The 24,162-nt window shown below is 37.8% G+C and overlaps 1 protein-coding gene across 1 annotated transcript in view; it reads left to right on the forward strand.

Annotated features, from left to right (window-relative positions):
* The window catches only part of ASZ1 (ankyrin repeat, SAM and basic leucine zipper domain containing 1), a 35,696-nt gene extending 13,776 nt beyond the window's left edge, over nucleotides 1-21,920 (forward strand). The window contains 9 exon segments of the mRNA XM_057390466.1: nucleotides 3,211-3,322; nucleotides 3,520-3,654; nucleotides 5,994-6,106; nucleotides 8,959-9,034; nucleotides 9,381-9,437; nucleotides 14,269-14,381; nucleotides 19,367-19,472; nucleotides 19,880-19,993; nucleotides 21,768-21,920. Of these exon segments, the coding sequence (XP_057246449.1) occupies nucleotides 3,211-3,322; nucleotides 3,520-3,654; nucleotides 5,994-6,106; nucleotides 8,959-9,034; nucleotides 9,381-9,437; nucleotides 14,269-14,381; nucleotides 19,367-19,472; nucleotides 19,880-19,993; nucleotides 21,768-21,920 (979 nt within the window).
* The last annotated feature ends 2,242 nt before the right edge of the window (nucleotides 21,921-24,162 follow it).

A 24,162-nucleotide genomic window follows, 5' to 3' on the forward strand; every position in this document is an offset into this window, starting at 1 on the left:
TAAATGTTGTGTTCATTGGGTTTTGCTTGCAAATGGAGAAGTTTTTCAGTGTCTTTAATGTCATTGACTTGTTGGCTTGATTTCAGGTATCATGCCTGCAATGTTGTATAGCTATAACTATATCGTGCTCTTTGGAGAAAAGACTATTCTGTAGACTCAGGTCTTTTGTTCGATATTTTTCCTTTAAAAAAACAAAAGATAACTGTGAAATAATATCAAAGTTCAAAAAAAAAAAAAAAAGCATCAGAGCAGGAGAAATGAAAATGAAATCAGGCATGATTGGACTGGTTTTGCAGTCAGATGTAAATACTTCAACGGTGATGGCATGGGAAGTTCTTCAAAGGCTACCTACCACTGAAAAGAAGTAAGTGTGGGCGTGAGCGTCCATGTTGGGCAAACCAATTTGATTTTTGTTGCTACAAATTATTAGGTTATAATCAAGTTCTGCTTATTCTTTAAAATACGGATATTTGTATGTCTCTGTATAGTTATCTCTATAGAGACTTACAGAGATAACAAGACATATAGATATCAGGTATTAAGTTAAAAAGGGAGATTATAGCCTTTCTCTGTTGTTATGGTAATCTTCATAGGTTCACAGGCCAGAAAGGACTTCAGGAGGTTTCTAGTCCTATTTCTTTAAAACTACCTCTGCCATCATATTGGACTAGGTTGTCTGTCTAGTCTTGAAACCCGCTAACGATGGAGACTAAAAAACTTCTGTGAGTAACCAGTTCCACTGATTGACTGTGGCCCATGGTGAAATGTCTCCTCACATTCAGTCAGAATTTCTGCTTTTGTAGTGTTGATGCRCTAAATTAGTTCTAGATGTCTCGAAGGCCTGGTTAACTTTCATTTTGCTTTTCTCTGTGTAAYTGGCTTTCTTACCTAGCATAAAGTTGTTTCAAATTTGTAACATGAYTGGATTTCATTCAGGACACTTAACTGTTTGCATAAGACAAAACATTATCCTTGTATGAATTATCAAAACCAAGGAAAGATGTGCAAAGCCTTAGTTGTAGCAATACTCCCTGAAAGGGGGCAGAAATTTTGAGACAGTTGCTTTAAGACATGCATTTTGGGATCCCTCTAGTGGTTGATGAACTTARTATTGAGAAACACAATACTGGAAAGAACATTCCTCCACTCAGGTATATCCTAGTATAATAGAATAATCTTTAGAAAGCAGGTTTTCCACACAGAGCTATACATTACAAGCAAAACACAGTATTTTTCATGAAAAACTATTGCTTTTTAAAATACTAATGCAGTTTAATTTAAATTTATTGTAAAATATTTTAGCTTAAATCTTATTACTTAGACTGGAATTTTACTTAGTGGAATTTTTGTTTGCTACTTTCTCCTCCAATACTTCCTTTTTTTTTTCTTTAATTCTGCAATCTTATTCCACCAAAGAATATGTCAGGCATCTGGAAAGACACTTGCGAACAGAAGCTTTTGAGCAGTGTTTCACAATGGCTTCATCTTGTAAGCATCACTAGAAGCATAASATCATGTCTTGGTTTGAGACAATTCAAGAGAACACACTCTGAAATGGGTCATCTCCCTTAAGGGTTCCAACAATCCCTTTCCACCAATAAAAAATGAATACTAATGGATGAAAGTGGAAAAACAGTGGTTTATTAACTAACAGAATGCTGAAAGGCACAGGAAGAAAAAGTAAATAGCTGCTAGCTATCAAACTGTTAGACCTCACATCCCACTGGAGCAAAGAGAGACTCAAAATGCTGTAAACTACCTGTTCCTGAAATGGGCTTGGCAGGAAGACCTCAGGCTTTGTAGGACAGAGTGACAAGATGGCATCAGATACCTCTTGGAAAGGCAGGAGCAGCAGATGAAGAACTTCCCCACAGCAAGGCACAGCAGGTCAGGCATAGCAGGTGAAGCAGCTGGGCTGGAGCCATTTAGAGTGTCCTGTCCCCAACTTGGAGCAGTCAGCAGCAGCTTGAGCTGGAGCAGGGCGGCTCTGCTCCACTTCTGCCAGTATGATGTCCCCCCAGTTTTCGGACAGGCAGGTGCAGAATTTGCCCTCAAGGTAGCTCAGAGATTGCTACTGCAGCTTCTCCGAGCCGAGGAGAAGAAAAAACAAACCTAAAATGGGAAGAAAARCCATTGCCTGAGCAAAGATCAAGTAGCCAGTGGTGCAAATACCACTCAGTGAAGAGCCCCRAGAAACCTGGGCGAGCTTTTAAAAACGCTGTTGCGAAAGCACCCTACACACACATAAGATGCCCTGCTGCATGGTCTTAAAGATACAGTAACAATTTTGGGGCACAGGTGACTATGGGATACAATATCACTGTGAATCACCCTAAGACGGATCCGTTGTCCTCTTGGTTTTGGGATATAAAGAAACAGAGTTATGGGAAGGGTGATGTCTTAAGTACTCCTTCAGCGGCAGTAAGAAGCTGTGACCTATCTAGGAGAGSAGTTATCAAGAGATACACTTCATAGAATCRGCAAGATTTGAAGAGATCTYCAAGATCATGTAGTCTAACCATCAAYCTGSCAAGACTATAACCACCCCTAAACTRTATCCACATCTAGACCACTTTTGGGCRCTTCCAGWGAAAGTAACTACCACCTCCCTGGGCAACTCTTGCAATGCCTAACCACTCCTTTAGTGAAAAAAACTTCACATATCTGATACCTAGTTTGAGCCTTCTCTGGTGCAACTTCTGGGAACAGAAGCCAAAAATGGGATAAAGGTTGAAAATACTATGATTATGTTTATTTTTAGTACCTGAAAAGTTAAGATCTTCAGTATTATCTGTATGTGTAATTCTTAGAAGACTCCTCTTGGGCGTACTCAGTGTGGGGGTGCTCCTGACTGTTGGTAATAGGTGTGCAGCCTCTGCTATTGCATCACATCTCTGCACAGTAGTAAGAGCTGTATGACCTGTGATTTTTTTCTTACACTGATTTTACCAGAGATGATTTTGCMTTTGTGAGCACAATTGTTGTTTTTAATATTCTTTCTCTTAAGTATTCAGTTGTGATCTACATATTGCCCTCGATGAAACTGCATATTTTTTCCAAACTATGGATTAAAATTCAGCTGTATGTAGAACTCATCACTTAGGCTGTGTCTTTTAAAATTAATTTTTTTAATTAAAAAAAGAAGTGTGACACTTTTTTTTTTCTTTTGCATTCTGACATACTTTTTTCACCTGGCACTTTTTCTTTCAGGAAACAAATGACTGCTCTGATGTATGCAGCTAGAAAAGGCTATCCTCGGGTTGTTGCTTTTCTTGTYGCTCATGGATCACACATAAATGCTCAAGACGAAAATGGATATACAGTAAGTGATTCCTTTTGTGTGTTTGTTTCGAAGTACAGCTTTTTGGGAAATACTCCTCAGAATTTTCTGCTTTAACACCACTTCGAGATCCTTTTGCATTAATGGTCTTTGTCTGCAGACTGGGCCATGCTTTATTAATTGAAACRGTTGGGTTTTGCTCCATATGTAAACTTGTTAAACAAATTTGTTCTTTGCAGGCATTAATATGGGCAGCACAGCATGGACATAGAAATGTAATTTTGAAGTTGCTTGAGCTGGGAGCTGACAAAAATCTACAGACGAAGGATGAAAAAACAGCAGCAGAGCTAGCAAAAATCAATAAACATTCAGAGGTATTTAATTTCTCTTGGAAATCCAAATTCTGTGTTTTGCCTCAAGAATCTATTCATTACTTTTAGAATTTTCTGTAAAAGTATGATTTTAATAATTACATTATAGCAGCTAGTTGAACACTACACTACTGCTGTTACATTTCTATTTATTACAGCTTATCTTCTGTTGTATCACAGCTTTTCACAGTGCTGTAAAGGCTATATAGTAGTGTTTTGGAAACCTTTTTTTCTTTATTCTTTCAAAATCATTGAGTTTAGTGTAGAATACAAAACAAGGAATTATTCATGTTAGCTGTGTTGATATGAGAAGTAGAAAAATGTGTTGTTTTTTACCTATCTGCCAAATTATGYGAGAGAATGCAGGTATCAAACTGATTTGTGTAGTCTCTTACTGAGTTTGGGAGTGAAAAGGCTAAAGCCAAAAAGAAGAATAGTTGGTACTGGCCTTTTTCAAAATCTATTCTGCAGGGAAAGGTGTGAAATAATGTAAATTGACCRTCAAATCATGGAAGAAGCAGCCACTAATTATCAATGTGAAGAGCTACTGAAGATAACGTATATTCTCCTGGAATAAATATGTTTACTGCTGTTACAAGATGGAGCATGAGGATCAGTCAGACCATATTCCTGTGTATTTTGTTCTGCGTTGCTCTTACCAATGATGTGCCTTTTTACAGTGGCTCTTCAAAAATGTATAATTTGGTCTTGTGAATTGTAATATACATCTTCTTTTTCTTACCTATTTTTTTCCTCTGCCAGACTCAAGGGCTAGGCAGGAGCAAAAAATGATAACTATGCACAGAGCTGTCAGTAGAAGCTAGCAAGATCTGTGTCTGAGGCTCAGTGATCTGCTAGCTCAGGGTACTGAAGAGGGTTACAAATGCTTTCTGCCTTTGATAAATGACTTGTTCAGCAGGTTGCAGCCATATAATCTTATAACATGACTTTCTCTGACAGGGAGGGAATACAGGCTCCTCACACTTGAGAGATGACTCTTGCCTCTTGACCTGCAGTGCTGACTTTCACACAATTGGTGCAAAGTCTTGCAGATGGTATTGAGATATTTAAGGGTCATGAGCTTCTTCTAGCTTCAGGGTATGTTCTTCAGGCTGTTGACAGCCCAAGGGGCTGTCATATGGACTGTGTCTGCAGAAACTGTTTCTGGGARGGAAAATATTTTGTATTATTCTGGGAGTTTTTTTTTCTTCCAAGTGACCTGTATGGTGCTGTGTTTTAGAATTGTGACCAAAACAGTGTTGATAGCACACCAGTGTTTTAGCCATTACTGAGCTATGTTTGTGCAGAATCAAGGCCATCTTTGTTTCTCTGCTCCCCATCTCCAGCAAGTAGGCTGGGAGTGAGCAAGAGGTTGGGATAGGGCACAGCCCTGGGCTACTCACTCCAGCTGACACAAGGATATTCCATGTCCTATCACTTCATGCTCAGCAATAAAATTGGAGAATGGCTGGGCATTGATCTGCTGGTGGGAGGTGGTAAGTGTCTGCCTTTGCATCACTTAGCTTTTGTGTATGGGGTTTCTTCCCCTTCACTTATCAAATTGTATCCATCTTAGTCCATGAAAAGTTTTCTCACTTTTATCTTTCTAATTCTCCCTGTCTTGCTGGCTTCAATAGGGGCTTATTTGCTGGCCAAGATCAACACACATACCTTGTGTATATGTATATAAAACTGGCTAGTTACCTGAATTCCTGGCAAGTGGTTTCAGCATTCATTTATGTTTATTGAAGTTCTACTTCTTTTGCTGAATGTTCTTGTAACTATCTCAGAACTCACACAGGGGCAGTTCAGTGTCTGGTATCCATCACTGATGCATAGTGATGTCTAGCAGAAGTCTTCTTCTTTAATCAGTTGGAAGAATCCCTGTCTGTCAAATATAGTTGACGTAGATTGTCAGTTGTAAATTGAAAAATACATGTACTGTAGTCTATCTATGCACTGGAAATGGGGACATTAAGAATCGTATGTCTTGTGCCCTTTACAGAATTTACTGCATTGAGTACATAGAACTCTTGTCTACAAGCAGAAAAAATTACTATGTTGGTGTTTGGCTTTTTCTGTAGTGGCAGATGCTTTTTTTAGACATTGTGATAGACACTATTGTGCACTGTGTCAGTTCATCATTGTGCTGGAATTTGGTTAATTCAGAAAAGTTCTTGGTAAACTGTGGATTTAGTCTTCTCATTATAGATGTATGCTTTAGAGGAGAAGTGACAGATGTTTAATGTCCCCTGTAAGTAGTAATTGATTGGAATCTTACTWCCATATATTTTTTTGCATTTTGAGATTTAATAATAAGTAATTAATTTTGGCTCTTACAGATATTTAGTTTGCTCTCTTTGGCTGCAAATCACTTGCAAGGGAGATACCATAAAACAATTGAGCAAGAGGCTATCTGCAAGTTTCTGACTGCTGTCCCTGACCACAGAGTTGGGTAAATACAGTTAAAGTGTAATTTTAGCTTATAAACATTCGTAAGAGATTGTATTTGTTCATATCAATTATTAAGTTGTTATAATATATATTGTGTCTTGTTTGAAGTGCTGCYGAGAGTCCACGGTAACTATGTTAATATACTATCCATTTTTCAAGACTGCAGAGTTCCTTAGTAATATAAACGAAGAGCATGCTCTAGATTTTCTTTTCCTCTCATTCAGTGTAGAGTATAGGAGAGCCAGGGTCCAATGTCACTTCATTTCAGCTCTGTTAAATTTGTGTGCTCCCCTGTTGCATACTACTTGTTCTGTGCTTATCTTCATTTGATGTTAAATTTTCGATGCTTTCACTAAATGCCTGTTTTCAGCTTCATTGCCACCAAGAAGGGCTATGCCCTTTTTTCCTAAATATGTGAGAGTCAAAATAAAGTATGAACACTAATAAAGCTCTTGAAGTTTTGGCAGAGTGTGCCCCTGACCCTGAAGTTTGAAAGTACCCTGTGCCTGAAATTGTCACCTGCTTCAGCAACTTCAGAGATCCTTGATATGATTTTGTCCCAGAACTTGGCTARGAAGTCCTCAACAAGCCATCTAGTTGCCTCCTTCATCTTGAGCTGCATGGTCTTAAAAAGACAGCTTGCAATGTCTATAGTCTGATCTGATTGGTCAGATTACCTCTGTTCAGCCAGGTCATGCTGAATCTGGAGTGCTCTAGTTTTACAGCATTAAGCTGATGGCAGTTCACAGGGTAGCACTTCACAGTGAGATAGTCTCAACGTACTTCAGACAGCCTCACCAGATTCTGTTGTTAGAATCCTAGAATCATTTAGGTTGGAAAACATCTCTGTTGAGGTCAACCTTTGACTGAATACTACCATGTCAACTAAACGTTAGTACTAAGGGCAACATCCAGTCATTTCTTGAGCATGTCCAAGGATGATGACTCAACCACATCTCTGGGCAGCCTGTTCCATGCTTGACCATCCTTTCAGTGACGAAATTCCTTCTGATGTCCAACCTGAACCTTCCTTGTGTCAGCTCTTGTCCTGTCACTGGTTGACTAGGAGAAGAGGCCAACCCCAACCTGGCCACATCCTCCTTTCAGGCATTTGTAGAGTGATTAGTTTTCCCCTGAGCCTCCTTTTTTCCATGCTAAAGAACCCCAGCTCCCTCAACCACTTGTCATGTGATTCACTCTCTAGAACTTTCYTCAGCTTTWTTGCCCTTCTCTGGATGTGCTTCAGGCCCTCAATGTCTTTCTTCTAGTGAGGGACCCAGAATGGGTCACAGAACCTGAGGTGTGGCCTCACCAGGGCCGCATATGGGGGGACAATCTCTTCCCTCATTGTGCTGGCCACACAGTTTCTGATCCTTCTTGCCCACCTGGGCTCATGCTGGCTCATGGGCAGCTGAGAGCACATCCAGGTCCTTTTCCGCTGGGCCACCTTCCAGAAAGTCTTCCTCCAGCCTGTAGCACTGCATGGAGTTGTTGTGACCAAAGGGCAGCACCCCACACTTCACCTTATTGAAGCTGATACATTGGCCTTGGCCCATTGATCCAGCMTGTCCAGATCCCTCTGGAGAACCTTCCAGCAGATCAACATTCTCACCCTGCTTAGAAGTGCCCTGTGKGAACCTACTCAGGGTACCCTCAACCCCTCCCTTCAGATCATTGATAAAGGTGTGAAATAGAACTGGCCCTAACACTGAGCTCTGGGGAATATCACCAGTGACCAGCTGCCAGCTGGATGGAGCTCAATTCACCACCACTCTCTGGTCTTGGGCATCCAACCAGTTCTTAACCCAGCAAAAAGTGCACTTCTCCAGGAACATGCTGTGAAAGACAGTATCAGAGACTTTACTGAAGTCCAGGTAGAGAACATCCACAACCTTTCCCTCATCTCCAGGTGTGTCACCTAGTCTTAAAAGGAGGTCAGGTTGGTCTGATAGGATCTGCCTTTCCTAAGCTCATGCTGGCTGGGCCTGATCCCTGGCTGTCCTGTATATGCCACATGATGGCACTCAAGATGCTCCTTCAGTCTTTGAGTGGCAGATGATGCAGACCTTCATTTCAGAGCCTACAAGAGGACAGCAAAAGAATGTTATAACTTGGGATTTTGGCAAAGGATTCATTGTAGCAAATACAGTAGTGCTTTCAGGATTTTTGTATGATTTATTCTTTCATTTAATTGTTTTTTGTTGCAGTTCATCTGATTGTTGAAAGCTGTTTAGTTATTTTTCTTCTTATATTTTTATATCTCTTRGTAGAGCCAGGAATCAAAATTGGTATTTTATATTTGTTTATAAATGTTAAGCTCTGAACCTACAGTTGAGAGTTTACTGCTTTCTCAGTCTACCTTCTGAACAGTAGTCTTCTGACAAATTTCTTAATCCCGTAATTTCCACTGTCTTTAATTACAAATGGTCTTGTTTTCTTAATAACCTTTTTTGGCTTAACTAGAMCCAGAAGGGTACCAGTTGTGGACTGAATCCAATTAATATGAATGTTACCTGATAAGAATACATAGTGAGCTTCCTTAACCACTTCCACATTTTTTCAGACTCTTGTGACCCAAYGTTAAGGTTCATTTGGAATGTTTTGTGACTTAAAGTGATCTTTATGTATGAAAATTGTCCCCTTCAAGTTCAATTCAACTTATTAGACAGAAAAGACATCTATAAATTTTTGATAGATTAAGTTGCATGTTTATAAGATACCTCTGTCATGAAGCAAGTGTGTGCAGCTTCAGGTTGCTCCCAAGTGCTTTGTCTGGAGATGCCTTTGTTCTGGATGTCTTTTTTTTAATATTTCCTCTGTTGGTAACTCCAATCTCATTAATTATCTTTACAGTTCCTATTCAGCTTTTGATGACATGGAAGTGTTTTTACATGGTCTTGGTCTAGAACACATTAGAGGATTATTGAAGGTAATTCTGGTGGATCTGCTACCTGTGAAGTAATCCATGGAATCAAAATGCACCTATTGTGTAATGAAATAGTTATGTCACTATTAATATATTAATTCAAATAAATTTCTTAAACAGAAGTTTATTTATAAAATGGGAAGTTAAACTACAATGGACTAAATTGGATTTCTTGATTATGTGTGTTAGTCACAACATTTGATGCTTCTAAACTAGGTAAATCTTTCATTGAATCAATAATGGTGGTTTTTTTCCCTGAAAACTGAAGTAAAACAAGAAAGAAAATCAAGTTAAAACTGTTTTCTTCTGAAATTCTTTTTGATAGCAGAAATTATTTTGTTTTATACAGGAACAAGATGTATCTTTAAGACAACTTCTGACCATGCAAAAAGATGACTTAATACAGGTCAGTTTACTACTTTAGAACATAATTTAATTTTCTCCTTTTTCTTGAATGTTTTAACTTTTCATTATAAATKTCTAACCTTGCAATAATTCTTTCAGCATCCTCTGCAACTTTTTAAATTTTAATGTGAATATAGACAGGCTTTTTCTGAAGTTTRTAATCTCACAGATCAATGGGTGAGCAGGAAATAGTTCTAATTTAAATTTTAGTTCTTACCATTTTTAGTTTTTAATTATGATTTCTCTGAAGGGAAATCAGTTCTAGGATTAGCAGTAGATAATGTTAAACTTTAGATGTGATCCTCCTTTGTGAGGCGATTATTTTTGTTGGAGAAAGAAGAGCTCTCTTAYGTTAGAGTTGCTTAAATTGTAGCATCTCATATCCCACACAGGTTTATAAAACCTTATTCCCCCTCAAAAAAAAAGGAAAAAAAGAGAAGATTTTGTTTCTTACAGTTGATTGCCRCTTGGAAGGTTGGTCTTTTGCTGTTTGCTAAGGTTGGTCTTTTGACTCTGTGATGAATTATTACAAGGCTTCAGTTCTCAGTTGAGATTGTGGTGGTTMTTTTCTTTAGTCTTTGCTGGGATTTTTCCTGTGGGAAATGAGAGGACCTCCTGTGCTTACAGGAGGATGCTATAATAAAATCCAATTATAGGAGTCTCCTTGGAACAATGTAAGTACTTCAGGCTGCAGGATTCTTCTGAGTACTCTGTACTGGGGAGCTTTGGAATCCCTGGACTAGGATTTCAAAGATGCGTCATAAAAACAGCTTCTTAAAGACTGCTCCCTCCTCCTGGCTAGCCATGTCCTTAGTGCCAGCTTTTTTTCCTCTTATCCTGGTCTCAAGAAGGTGTGTGTTCTAGCAGCTGGAACCACAGTTTTATTCCTTTAGRGTGGATGTCAATGAGGATGTTTTATTTGAAGTTTTGTTTTGTTACTGAGTAGAGTTTAATTGTTTGGACAGAACTCACAAGTAATTCTGTTTCCTCCGGGGGTGCTCATAGAGAGAAGCTTTGTCAATAAAAAGTTTAAGAGTTCACCTAGGATAAAATATTATAAGACATGTCAGYGTGTTCTGGTGTTACTCCTTTCCTGAAACCTCAGAATCATTGGRCAGTATCCCAGTGTGAGATTTTTAGAACTCTAAAGCTCTTACTGATAGCAGTTTTGTTCTTTAAGGAGATTCCTGTGAATTTCTTCTCATTCCTCTGTGAATTGCTTTGTTGATCATGATTACAATAAATTGTAAATCTCTCTGAGTGTATGTTCGTATTGTTCACCTGCTTTGATATTGTAATCAGTGCTTGGTTTTGTCCAGGGAACACCAGGGGAAGGGGAGAGAATTGCGAACTTTAGTGAATTGCTAAGCTTTATAGTTCCTTCTCCTAGGAGRTGTAATTTCACTCAAAATCATAGCTTCTGTTTCAGTGTTCCAAAATGTTTGAGGCTTTCTATTATAATAGAAAAGAAAGCTTTGAACAAACTGAAACGGCTACATGAATCAGCTGCTTCTACACAGGAAGATATCTGTAAGAATTTAATTGCTTTGTTTCTTAACTTTCCAGCAGCAGGAAACAGTTCCTGGAAAATAAGTCATGCTTTGTACATGGGCATAAATTAATTAGTGAGTCTTCAGTTGAGAAGTTAAAAAATGACATAACACTCCTTGCTTATTAGCACTTCATATGTTATCCTAACTTCTTGATGCAGTCTAGTTTTAGAGCTCTGCTAACAGTTTCTCCCCACACTGCTGATAAAACAAATCTAATCTGTTTCCTTGTAGCTTCAGAGTTGAAAGTTTTTACTGTAATGGCAGACTTTCAGCTAACAGCCAGCTGTTTAAAAGAGCCTGGATCTTATTACTACAAAGATTAATGATGACCTCTGATGGATGCCTCTGAACCAAGCTGCTTTGTATCCAGAGAACTGGGGAGAAATCCTGTCATTAACATGATATGCTTTCCTCCATCAAACAATATCAGAAAGATATTTTCTCTGTAAATATCTTTATCTGTATTCTACAGCAGAGTCTAAACAATGAGTCTTTCAAGCTGAAATCCTTGCATTCCTTAATCTTATAAACTGTTCCATCCTGAAAAAAAAGTCTGTTCAATATACTGGGACATGTCTATTCAATATTTGGAGGTTTTTGTCTGCACTACTCATGATACATTTTTAAATTTTGTTTTAAGYATTTCTCTCATAAGATAGCAAGAGAAGTAATTTTGCTTCTGGATGCATTTAGGACTAAAGGGATTTCTTTCTCACATTTTATTTACTTTAGAATAAGAGAAATTGGCATCCTGTTCAGGATTTGGGAATGTATAATGAAAAGTCAACACATCAAAATTCAAAATATAATCCAGGAATTTAACTAAATAATTTGATAATTATCAGGTCTGTATGCTTCTGCATCACAGTTCCAGGACTCATTCCTGTGCCCCCACTTTCTGGAAAAAACATKTAATATTTGACAGAAATGTGTCAAGTTATTTAAATTAGTGTCTACTTGGGCAAGGTGGCATTGATATGAGTGAGAGCTTCACTAGTTTTATCTGTGCAGGTATAGAATTTTTCATGTGTTGAGGCAATCTTATTCACCTTTTAGAACATTMATGCTGGAGTGTGAGCTTGGGCCTTGGATTTTGAGGGCTTGCTTTAAATGTATTTAAGTAAAGAATAACACCTAAAGTCGAGAGTGTGTGTAGTCTGTTTTACAGATATAAGCCAGTTCTTATTCAGCACTTGTGCTTTCTTAAACATGGCCACAATAATATTTGCATAATTGGGAGTGCAGAGCGTGATTGAACCAATACCAACTTAAAAATTCACTGGTCCATCAAGAAGGGCTTATTGTACTGTGGTTGTTCCATGCATTACATGAACAGTCAGGTTCTGCATCATCTCATGTTCTACAGAGATGGTCTAGAAATTGGGAAGTAGTTTGGACTGGTCTATCAACCTTCTGTCTCTTAAGTTCTGCGTGTTTTACTTCTAAATTCAGAATTACTGTGATGGTAGAAGGCTTTATCTATAGTGACATTTATCATATTCTTTACCTCCTGATGCATATTTTCAAGATGTGGTGGTGTTCAGGCGGTGATCTGTTTGCAGAATAACAAAACGATGGTTTATTTATAAGGTAACAAAGTACATCTTCTGATATGCTGGTCAGAAAGATGCATCCTGATTTSCTGGTTTCAGGAATGAGAAGGTGGAGTCAAAAGCAAAGGCAGTCTTCAAAGTAGTTCCTGCTTTAAGCAAGATAGTTTTAATACTAAAGAATAACTGCTATTGTATAAATGAGCTTACTTATTCATGATTAAATGACTGCTGTAATGCTTTGTAAACCTTAAGAAAATATTAGGTCATACCTGATAGGGCTCCACAAGGCAAACCTGAGAGTTAATGAATTGAGCAAATAGAGCTCAACATAAATGAAGCAGATTATAGTTARCCTAGATCTTCTTAGTATTTTATGGCTGCTGGTGATGTTTGCTAAAAAGACTTCAGTRCAATTTATTGAGGTACCCATGGAAACCTGTTAGTTCTTGACACCTGTAGTTAAATTCCCAGTTAATCTTGTTAGGATTTTTTTACTGAAGAACTTCCATAAACTTAATGTGGTTTTGAAATGTTCAAAGGCACACTTGCGAGCCCATAGTTATTTGATACCTGTAATTGGTGGAGTCACAATGAACACTGGATGTCAAAACAGTGGGTCTCACAAAAAGCATTTCCTTAGGCACCATCTCTTCCCTAGAATTTTGATCTGATGTGAGTTATCAGCTGTTCATTCGACATCCTTTCTGACAGGAATCTGGGAGACTGTAAATGCTAACATCTTACAGATTTCTGAAGGTGCGGGGGGTAACTTCAAGTGATTAGAATATAGTGAGAGTCCCATATATCCTAGCTTTGGAGACACTGGGGTCCTTGCAGTCTCAAATTCCAGTGGTGTACTTCTGTTGAATCAGGTACTCAGCTGGTACATTAGGAACAAATTCTTACTTGGAGCAAGCATTGAGAGGTTTCTCACTTGTGTGGAGGAGCATCTTAGGGCTGCTAGCGCCAGAAGTCCTGCGATGCACAACAGCCTGTTAGATGAGCAAGGAAAATTTTATGTCCCACAATCGCATTTCCCTTTTAACAAATTCTTTTTCTTGAAGTGTTCTACAAGAAAACTCTCAGCCTAGGATTTAAATCAGTTCAATTTAAAATTAAAATTTGATTAAAATTTAAATCCAGGATTTAAAATTTATTCTGAGATACTTGATGGATAGTGAAGCAGCCAATGTTTTCTGTTCCAGTCATCACTTGGAGAATCTCAGTTACATAGTATGTGTCTTTTGTGCTTTTCTTCAGYTAAAAAAGACCTATTCCTATAAAATTCTCTGTTTGATGCTGATTTGATAGTTTCCACTCTTTCTTTCTGAGTTAATGTTGTATCACCATCATGATTCCATTACCTTGCTGTCAGAGATGACTCAAATGATTCTGAAATGGAAAAGCCTAACATCCTAACAGCACAGGTGTATTTAGGCAAACTACTAGTTTTTTTTAATAAACCCTAAACATACTTTCTGAATATCCAGTACAATTTCAGTTTGGCAGTTCCTCATCTCTTGTAATTTTGTTGAGTTGAATTGAATATTTTCAGTSGTTTTATTTTTTCCTTTGTCACTTACATACATTGTAGTTGGTTGCAATAACTTAAAAACAATTTCTTTTGAATCTTGATATTTAGAAGCTTGTGCAGTAAGTGTTACTGTATTGTTATGTCCAGTAAGTTTAAAAGTAAATAATATTTGGAATTACTCTTTAAATTTAGATCGGTGTTACAAATCCTGGAGATCAACAGAAACTCCTAGATGCTATTAAAGAGCTGCAAGTGGAAGAAAAAAAAATTGAAGACATCTCTGAAATTATGAAGCTGGAATTAAGGTATTAAGTATATATATAAAGAAATGGAAGTGAAATATTAACCATTTATGGTGACTGTGTTATTTTCTATGGMTCAGAGGTAAAATTGTCCCACATCTTATCCCTTAGTGCATAACATTCATGTGAATATGCAAGTTGGTGGATTATGAGAGCTGGTGGTACATGTACATGTGCTTTGTACAAAGTAAGTTGAGGTAGTCTCTCTTAGTTTTCCAATCAAATCTGTCTGATTCTAAGATGCAGTAAAAAATGTGCAGGAGGGAGAGATGCATATAACTTCTGCATAGGCTTTTAATTTTTCAACTCGTAGATTACTATCTTAARCATGTGTATCTTAAATCATAAATGTTAATGTCTGTATAGATTCTGGACTTTTTCAGGGTTTTCCTCTTCCACTGGAAGCAGTTTTAACTGGCTTCTAAAATATCYCATTTCTTTATCTTACTGTTTAAGCACTTTAGAAGTTATTTTCCTTATCATAGATTAAATGTATCAGTACGCTTATGAAGAAACTCTTTAAAGAAAGTGTACTCTTTCAATTTTCCATTCCAACTTGATACTTTTTCCCATTATTCCCAATATTTAAGCATCAACTCTACATCTCACATTTTTAGTACAGTCTTATGCAGTACGATGGAAGCCAACTGAGGGTTGCGTTCCTCAGCAGCCTTATTAAACTTAATCAGTTCCCTAAACACTGATAGAGCACTCCACATTCAGCACAAAATGAAAAATCAAGGGTATAATAAGTAAAAAGGAGACTTAAGATTTCTTAAATCTCTTATCCTTTATGTGTAAGTATGGTTTTTTTCCCCAGATGGCACACCTAGACTAAAGTTTATATGCCATGCTCATATCTTTGCATTTCTTAGTTCCCAAACTTACAGAAGATTAGCTACTGAAAATAGAACTAGATAGTAAGGGTTCAGTTCCTCTTTGAAGTGTATCTCCCTCTTGTCTAGTGACCTGACAATTGTGCTGCAACTCTCATAGATATCCCTCCCCTCTCCAAAATACTGGAGAGAACTGTCTGTATTATTTGAGTACTGTAAGACTAGAGTTCCTGTTAGTTACGTTGTTTACTGGACCAAAGAATATGCTTGGGTTCAAATTCAATCTGTACATATCTCCGTGCTTTGGAGGCAACTGAATTGCACTGACAACTGTGCATTASCAGTCATGTCTTGATGTGATCCCGCCATCATGTTGTCTTTAGTGCCCCAGTTACGTGAGACTGTCTCTAGTATGTATTCCACTCCCAACCAATCATTTTTATATACACCAACTACTCCTGGTGCTGTTGCTGTGCTGATATCTTTATCATTACTGTGATTATGAAAAGGAGACTTTGCAGCCTTCTTGAGGTACATTTTTGCAGCTAAGTTTGAGCTGTAGGACATGGGAGGACATGCAAGGCAGTTGAGGAAGCCCTTGAAAGACTTAGATGGGCTGCAAGAGCGGGGAGTTCATTTCCTGACAGAGGACTTMGATTTTGCTTCTGGTCTGTGAGGAGATTTCTTTTGACAAGTAGACCACTCAGAGATGAGGAGTTGGCTGGGTATCCACACTGGGCAAGAGCTGTCGGTAATGGCTCAATGTCCAAGTGAAGACCAGTAAAAAGTGACCCTCCTCAGGGACTGGTGTTGGGACTGGTGCTGTTTAACATCTTTATGTAGGTGTTTAACCTCAGTGTGTGTGTGTGCCCATGACACCAAGCTGTGTGCTGGAGGGAAGGGATATCAAACAGACATTGACAGGCTTGAGTGGTGGATGCATGCAGTTCAGCAAGGCCAAGTACTTTGTCCTGGGTCAGGGCAATTCCAAGCACAAGTACAGGCTGGACATAGAATAGATTGAGAGCAGCCCTGAGGAGAAGGACTTGGGGATTGGTTTGTGAGAATCACAGAAACTCGGAATATCCTGAGTTAGAAGGGACCCACAAGGATCATCAGATTCAACTCCTGGAAGAAGCTCAACATAACCCTACAAATGTGCACTTGCAGCTCAGAAGGCCAATTGTATCCTGGGCTCCATCAAAAGAGGAGTGGCCAACAGGGCAGGAGAGGTCCCTATCTWCTCTGCTTTCATGACACTCCACCTGCAGTACTGCATCCAGCTCCAAGACCCCCAGCATAAGAAGGACATCAAGTTGGAGGGAGTTCAGAGGAGGGCCACAAAAGTGACCAAGAGTGCTGGAGCACCAGTCCTACGAAGACAGGCTAAGAGACTTGGGAATGTTCAGCCTGAAGGAGAGAGAACTGTGGGGAGGCCTTAGAGAGACCTAAAAAGGGCCTCCCAKAAAGCTGGATAAGGACTTGCTACCAAGGGCATGTGGTGATAGGACAAGGGGGAATGGCTTCAAACTGATGGAGGGCAGGTTTACATGAGATATAAGGAAGAAATTCTCTTCTGTGAGAGTGGTGAGACATTAGAGTGTGTTGCCCCAAAAAGCTGTGGATGTCCCATTTCTGAAAGTGTTCAAGGCCAGGTTGAATGGGACTTGGAGCAACCYGATCTAGTGAAAGATGCCCCTACCTGTGGCASAGGGATTGGAACTAGATGATTTCTAGGGTCCCTTCCAACCCAAATTGTTCTATGATTTTGTAATTCTCCATCAAAACAAGTGTGTGCTTTCAGGAGAGAATCCTGGTGCAAACTTGTACATGTGCTGCAGTATGAAGAACTGAAGTTCAGCATGCAAAAGAGTACAAACCAGTATGATACAGATACACCATAAATACTTTGACAGCATCTGAGCCATTTGTATTAAAACAGACTTTGCTGCTGAGCTGAGGTGGTAGACCAGGAATCTGCTAGGCTGACTAGTCATGTTGACTCTTTAGCAAGGATAAATTAGTTTTATGCATTTTTATGTTAAAATATATGGTTTTTTTCAGATTGTTCCATAGTAGTGTTTAGAACAYACATTTAAGCAGAGCAGCTTAAAAATTTGAAGAGATGGAGTAAGTGGAGAAATAAAAAAATTACACATTTACCTTGTGTGGCCAAACACAATAAAATACCCACACAGTGTCTGGTGCAGTCTGACACGCCAGTGACATGTCTAATTCCTAGTATAGTGTGGATTTAGGTAATATGTAATTCTCAAAACTAGAAAATAGTTGATTGATTAAAGATTGAAGTACACAAAATATGATAGCATTTCAGTTATGGCAAGCCCTGCATAGTTTGCTAGAAAATGGCCTGACATGTATTCTAGGAATCTGACCTTGAGACTAAAATCATAGGCTATGTTTACATGCTATTATGTAAAGATTTTACTTCCCACTTGTTCAAAGTCATTCTGTGAAAAGGAGAATCAGTCATTAAGTCATAGAAAAACTAACATAGTAGAAAATCTTGAACTGATTGATTATAAACTCACAGAGTGTCTAGCACTGATTAGCCACTGATGTTTTGACAGCCATTAATTCTTTTTAAAAGTGGTAATTTTTTCTGAAAACATTTCCATTTCTAAATACAAGAATGTGTCACTGCAACAGGTATAAAATTCCATGAAAATGGGGTGTTTTTTGAGAACTATGATGTAGTGACATAGTATGATAGAATGTTTTTCTTCCCCCCCCCCATTCAAGCCCATAACATACTTTATATTTGCCGAGAATCGTTCCAGAATTCAAGAAAATAGTTTCCTTTGTGATCAAACACAGACAGTGCCAYAACTGATCCCAGCCAGCTAAAAACCAGGTAGTTATCTAAGTAGAAGAGAACATTTGTGATTAAGCCTTGACTACAGCAGTGTGGGAGAAACTCTCAGACTATCTCCAGATGTTTAGTGTTTGGGTTCTCTACCTGAAATAYTCAGTTCAATTACATTGTTCTGAAACAAGTAATAGTTTATTCTATAAAAACAAACTAATAGGCTTTTGAACTTTCTCATCTTCTTGAAAACCATTTGCAGTATTGATTTTAAACCTCCAGCATGCTTATATATATTTCTGTTGTAAATGTAAAAGTCTTAACAGTTCAGCACTGTTGCAAATCCCAGATGTCTTGAGTGGTGGAAATTTTACTCACTAATGATCTGTGCCCAAAGTTGAAAGAAAGTGTTCTGTGACACTCCACGGGTTAAATTCCACCTCTCTTTAGATACTTGCACTGCACTGGCATGTAGCTTAGTTTAGCTGTTTGATAAATTTCATGGATACCTTTTTGCCCTCAGAAGCAGAAGCAAGTGAGGTGGTGAGAAACTTTCCTACTGGAAATACAGACACCTCTCAGGAGTTTCAGARTTTGAGAGCTCACTCAGCAAAAACAGTTGGATGGTCTTCTTCCTTGCCCTCTTTCCTTTGTCATGGTCAGTGGCAACAAATTTCTGTCTGGCACCAGGACTTATAACTAAAATTCTCAGACACTTCCAGTAAATTTGAGTCAGTGTCATGTGGAAGCTCTAGAAACTTAATGTTGTAAATAATCTGTTAAAATTTTCTGTCCTTCTCTCCGCTTTTTGGAGACATGTATCAAACTAATTTTCAGAGTTGTCTTCCTGCTTGCATTTGGGCACCAAGTGTAGATTTTCTTCAAAATAGATATACCTCAGAGCTTAAAATATCTGATGGAATGTTTCCAGATCCGAGGGCCAAGCCWGTATTATTGAATTCTTATTTTCTTCCACTCTGCTCGAGACTAAATGACCCTAAACCTTGTCATTTTAGTCCTAGCTAAAACCAGCTTTTTCCTCAAAAATCTGCTTCAAAAATGTAAGCTGCAGATGAGACATATTGTCCTTCCGAAATAAGGTGGGGGAGGGAGGGGATGGGACAGGATAAGACAAATAAGGGGGAAAAAAAAACTTGCTAAGATGTTAAATGTCTTTTAACTACTCATTATTAAAATGATGCAGGGTATTCTTATAAAATTGCTTGTCTAACTCACTAGCCAGTATTGGAAATCCATAGGTAGTATTTGGCTTGCAAGAAGTTACAGCATTTAACAAATAACAAAATATAATTTTGTTTTTCTAGTGAAGATGAATTCCTCAAGTTTCTTCAGAAGTTGAATAAAGAGTGTAGTAAGCTGATCATTCCTGTACAGACCATGAATAACCATTTCCTCAAAAATTCTCACAAGGTACTCAGCTAAAGAGGATATTGATTTGGAGTGTATTATTCCACCTTGTAAGATGAAAACTATGAATACTCAACAACTGTCTTGGTTATTATATAGATACATAGAGCTGTCCAATGGTCTTTCTCTAGAGGACRTTTTTTAAAAATAATTTATTTCAAGGAGTTAAGCCATGAAATTAAAGGAAATAGATTAGTTTCTTCATGTTTCTACTCATAGGAGAGTTAAGGTGACGAAAGCTTCCAAAAAAGGAAACTCGTACTAGAAAGTAGTAGCTTATTGTGCATAAATCATACAATTAAAACCCAGCATAAATGCAGTTCTGGCACTGTCTTTTGTGATTCATTAATTGTAGAACATTAATTTATAATGTACTATTATGTAATTATGTCAACTGTAATTATTAACAGATGGTACTGCAGTGGGCACCAACTGAATGTTACATTGAAGCCTGCAAAGACTTGGTTTGCAGTGTTAAAAAGCTGGAAGAAGAAGCTGGCAAACTGAAGGACCTTGTGGTGAAGGTGGGTGTGTGTCAGTGAGGCTGTTAAATACTGTGTACAAGTTTCTGATGCAACCTCAAATGTGACATCCCTCAAGAAAATGTTTCATTCTTTGGTCTGCCACAGGCTGTTTAGCCTTAGCATGGGCACTGCATCCATCTCTTCCCCTTCCGCCTTTTCATGGACAGAAAGAAAATACTAATACTCCATGGCAGTTGGAGAATCTCCAAAAGAAAGCACTATCTACCTTTTTTCCTTCTACTTCGTGAAAGAATTAATTGGAATGTATCTCTGTGCCCTTGGACAATCGCTGTGGCATATATGCCACGCTGAATACTTACACTCTTACTTTTTAATTAAGGAATCTTTTGTTTGGAATTACTGACTCACAAGGGGGATACTAAGGTTTTATGGATTGAATGGGAGGCATCCCAGATAATTCTGTAGAGTGACAAAAGAAGAGGGTGGGAGAGGTCAAGGCTAGATGTTAGCACTACATCAGTCATTCTCAAACCAACACAGTGACACTCTCTTGTCAGATGGGGTCATTTTAAGTAATAGGCTGGTAAAATGAACGGCTGCTGGGGTAGGGTAAATGGAGCATCAGTGTCAGAAAGGAATCTGTTGCTGAACGAAGCCATGTGGAACTCAGACCTTGAGTGTAATGCTACTAATGCAATTTCCTGTAGTTTAAGTAAATTTAATGTAATATAACAGCCTTCTTCCAATAAATCACTTAACACCAAATATATTAAGTAGAGACTGTGGCAAAGAACTTACTAGGTATTTATTCCTTTTTTTTGCATATGCAATAATCAATTGTGTCTATGTTTGCCTCCTGTATAAGGGAGGGAGGGTTATAAGGGCTGGGAGGGTTCCTAGTTTGGTGCCACTTGACTTTATCTATCTGGAAGGTTTGATAACTGTCAAGATGAAGCATGGTGTCTTTGTATCCAGTGTGAAACAGCCTTCTAATTACTTCAAAAATGCATTTTCTGCATTTTAAAATCCTGTTATTTGATATTAATTTCACTTATGAATAATACAAAATGTTTTTGTGCTACTTAATTTAYGATGGAGCACTTTTGAATGTAGAGCACTCAAGTGTTTATTATGAACGTGTGAACCTAAGTGAAACAGTTAAACCTCTCACTTGAAAACTTAGGATAAATTCCCTTGAAGTCTTCAGTACTGTTTGCTAAGTTTAGTCATTACAAGATTTTGCCAGCAGTACGTGTCTGTAGCATATAATTTTTGAAAGTGCAGTAAATGAGATGGCCTTCCAAGCATAGTGAACTGAGGTAGGAAATTGGAATCTAACCTTGCTGTCCTTTATGAGAAGGCTCTACTCAGATTCAATATGTATTTGAGCAGGTACTTTCCACTCTCCCTTTAATTTCAAGAAAGTCCTATCTGTAACATATTTAACTTCCTTTTTAAATAAACAGTTGTTTTAGTAATTAAATGGCAGAAGTTCTAGTAAATATTTGACAGCTGGAGTTCAATTGTTTTATTATTAGATTTTTGTAGCATCTAATAATGTTTTACTCCTGAGTAATTAGGTTTGTAAATGCACAGTTTGTTTTTCTAATGTATATTACMGAATGATTGAACATCAGATATGATGAGGGTTTGCACACATGTGTTTCAAATGAAGTAGGACAGAGACAGAAGTAATATCAATCCTAGATACAGGCAGATTCTTAGGACTGGGTGCTTTATAATCTGCTTAAGAAGCTTTCACACTAACTTTTTGTTTTTGCACTGTTTGCATGGATTTAATAYGTTGCCTCAGCATGAAGAGAGGAATGAACCTAACCGAGTGAAACTTCCAGGAAAAGCAGCCATCTTGGAAAAAAGATCAGTAAAAATGGGAGTGGTAACATTGTTTGGATTTGGTTTTTTCTTATTTGTAATTAAATTAGTGGCAAAGAGAACCTGAATTTAAGTTTAGTGCTGTTTCTCATCATATCTGCAGTATTTGTATCCAGTATGTATTTGATCTAGAAATAAAGTTATTTAAAATTAAAACTGTTACTTAAGATATCTTAGAATTTTATTTTTAAAATCATTGTTGGTATAGAATGTAGGTCGGAAACCTTGTCATTGCTTTTCTTTTTGTTTGGCATAAAGCTGTGATTAGTGCTTATTAATCACTAGTTCTGTTTTTTTGCCTTTACCTGTTCAGAGGTGAGCATAAGCAAATTCTGATTATGTATCACATGTTTGTATTTAAAATTGTAATGCAGATGTGTTTTGGGGGTTGAAAAGGTTTAAAATATTTAAAGTATCATATTAAAATTTATGTTGATAAAGATCTTTCATCTTGCAAAGTGATATGTGGTCTTCTTTTTCATTTCATGATCAACAGATCCATGGACATCTTGTTACATATTGCCTGAAAAGTCATTTCCCGCTGAACTGTGATTCTTAAATTATGCCTGAAATCTGCTTCCTTAGGGATACTYGCCTCCATTAAGAGTTTCATCGCATCTATTAAAAGGATTATAGTAGTCCTTTGCTCTAAGAATGCAGACAACTTAGAAGGCATAGGAGCTTGTTTTTTCATGGTCTGGTCTTTCACTACAAATTTTTTCTTAATATTTTCTCCACTTAAAAAGGTGTTTGTAATCCACAGTGAAATATAACTGGTTCTGATCTGCTTACCAAACCATCTATGTTGGAAAAAAAGAGCATTGGTATAAGTGAATTCAAACTAGTTACATTTTTGCAGATTTCTGATTTATATCTGTAATAATGCTGAATATTTTGGAAGGGACATTCTTCTTTCAAAAGGAAACAAAAAGAATCTAAAAAAACATAAACCTGAATGGGTCTCTGAGTTTTCAGAAATGTTGTTTGGAGTGTTAACCTTTGATATTCTCTGTAGACGCTGGTAAGGAGAAGATAAAATCTTGAGTGCTATTCCAATCACTGTTACCACTGTTTTCTATTTTTTTGTTTTAGAGAACTGCATTGGGTRTCAGTACCCTATTTCCTTGTTACTGCAATTGTTTTACCTCCTTTCCTTCTTCAATGCCAGGAGCATCCTACAGAGTGATGAAGCCAGAGACAAAAACAACATGTGTTGGTTGGGGTTTTTTTCCTGTTCTGCACCCAAACTGGGGTCAAACGGGATAAGCTGTATTCCTATCAGAAGAAGTGGAAGTGAACGTTCTATCAGCATGAACAAAGTATAGAAAAAGAAATATTTTTAAAATAGARTGCTCTGTTTCTTTGTATTACCTTAGAATTAATTGTAAACTAATGGGGCACATATTGTGAAAGGGAGAACCTTTTATATACACTCCACTCCTCCTCTGATCAGCTTGAAATACAATTCAAATGCAGTTTCTTATTGATGAGATAGCTAACAGGTGGTATTAGAACTTTGATACCCAATGTCTTTTGGGAGTTTCTATTGAATGAAGGTCTTTGGGGCTTTTGGGGTGGGTAGTAGAGARGGAGTGGGCAGGCGTGTTGTTCAGAGTGTTTTCTACAAGTACTTTTGCATTACTTAACTGGAATTATTTCAGCCACAAGGAAGGTCTGCTCTTTAAAAGATTCTGCTGCTTAGCCCTTACTTCTCCACTTAAGTGACAATTTATATTGACAAAGCCACTGCAAAGGACACATAATATAGCTTCATTTTCAAAAGATGTGTCAATCTTGACATTTGAGACAGTAAAAATTTAAACTTTTTTCCCATCAATTTGAAGAAAAAGTCTGGTCATATGGAGGTCTTTTAAACTTAACTTGGAGGTTTTGCAGTTGGACAAAGTAGCTGCTCCAGAGAAGTTTTATCAGTATTTAATTAAATGCTTTTGGTGTAAAATACTTAGGAGGGAAAAAGTAATGCTGGTAATTTTTTTTCCTAGTGTGAGAGTTATAATAAAGTGTTTTTTGCAGAAGTGAGTCRAAGGTCTGAACTTCAAGAGATGACCTCCAAAATACGTTTGGAAGAAGCTGGTCCTTTTGAATTATCTTATGGATCACCTGCTTCTGGTGCTTATAGTCACAATTGCCGACACACATGTGAGCATCATTTGAATTAAGCATAGGCTTTGTGCCAGCAGCATCCTTGGCATCCTGCGCTGTTCAAGTGTGATGATCTGAATTCCATAAACCATTCACAAGAAGCAAGGGTCTTGGAGTAACCACTTTAAGCTGTTTTCATTAACTGATCAATC

Source organism: Malurus melanocephalus, unplaced genomic scaffold (genome assembly GCF_030028575.1).
Source record: "Malurus melanocephalus ecotype Western Australia unplaced genomic scaffold, MMel_1.1 scaffold_27, whole genome shotgun sequence".
In the NCBI taxonomy this organism is placed as follows: domain Eukaryota; kingdom Metazoa; phylum Chordata; class Aves; order Passeriformes; family Maluridae; genus Malurus; species Malurus melanocephalus.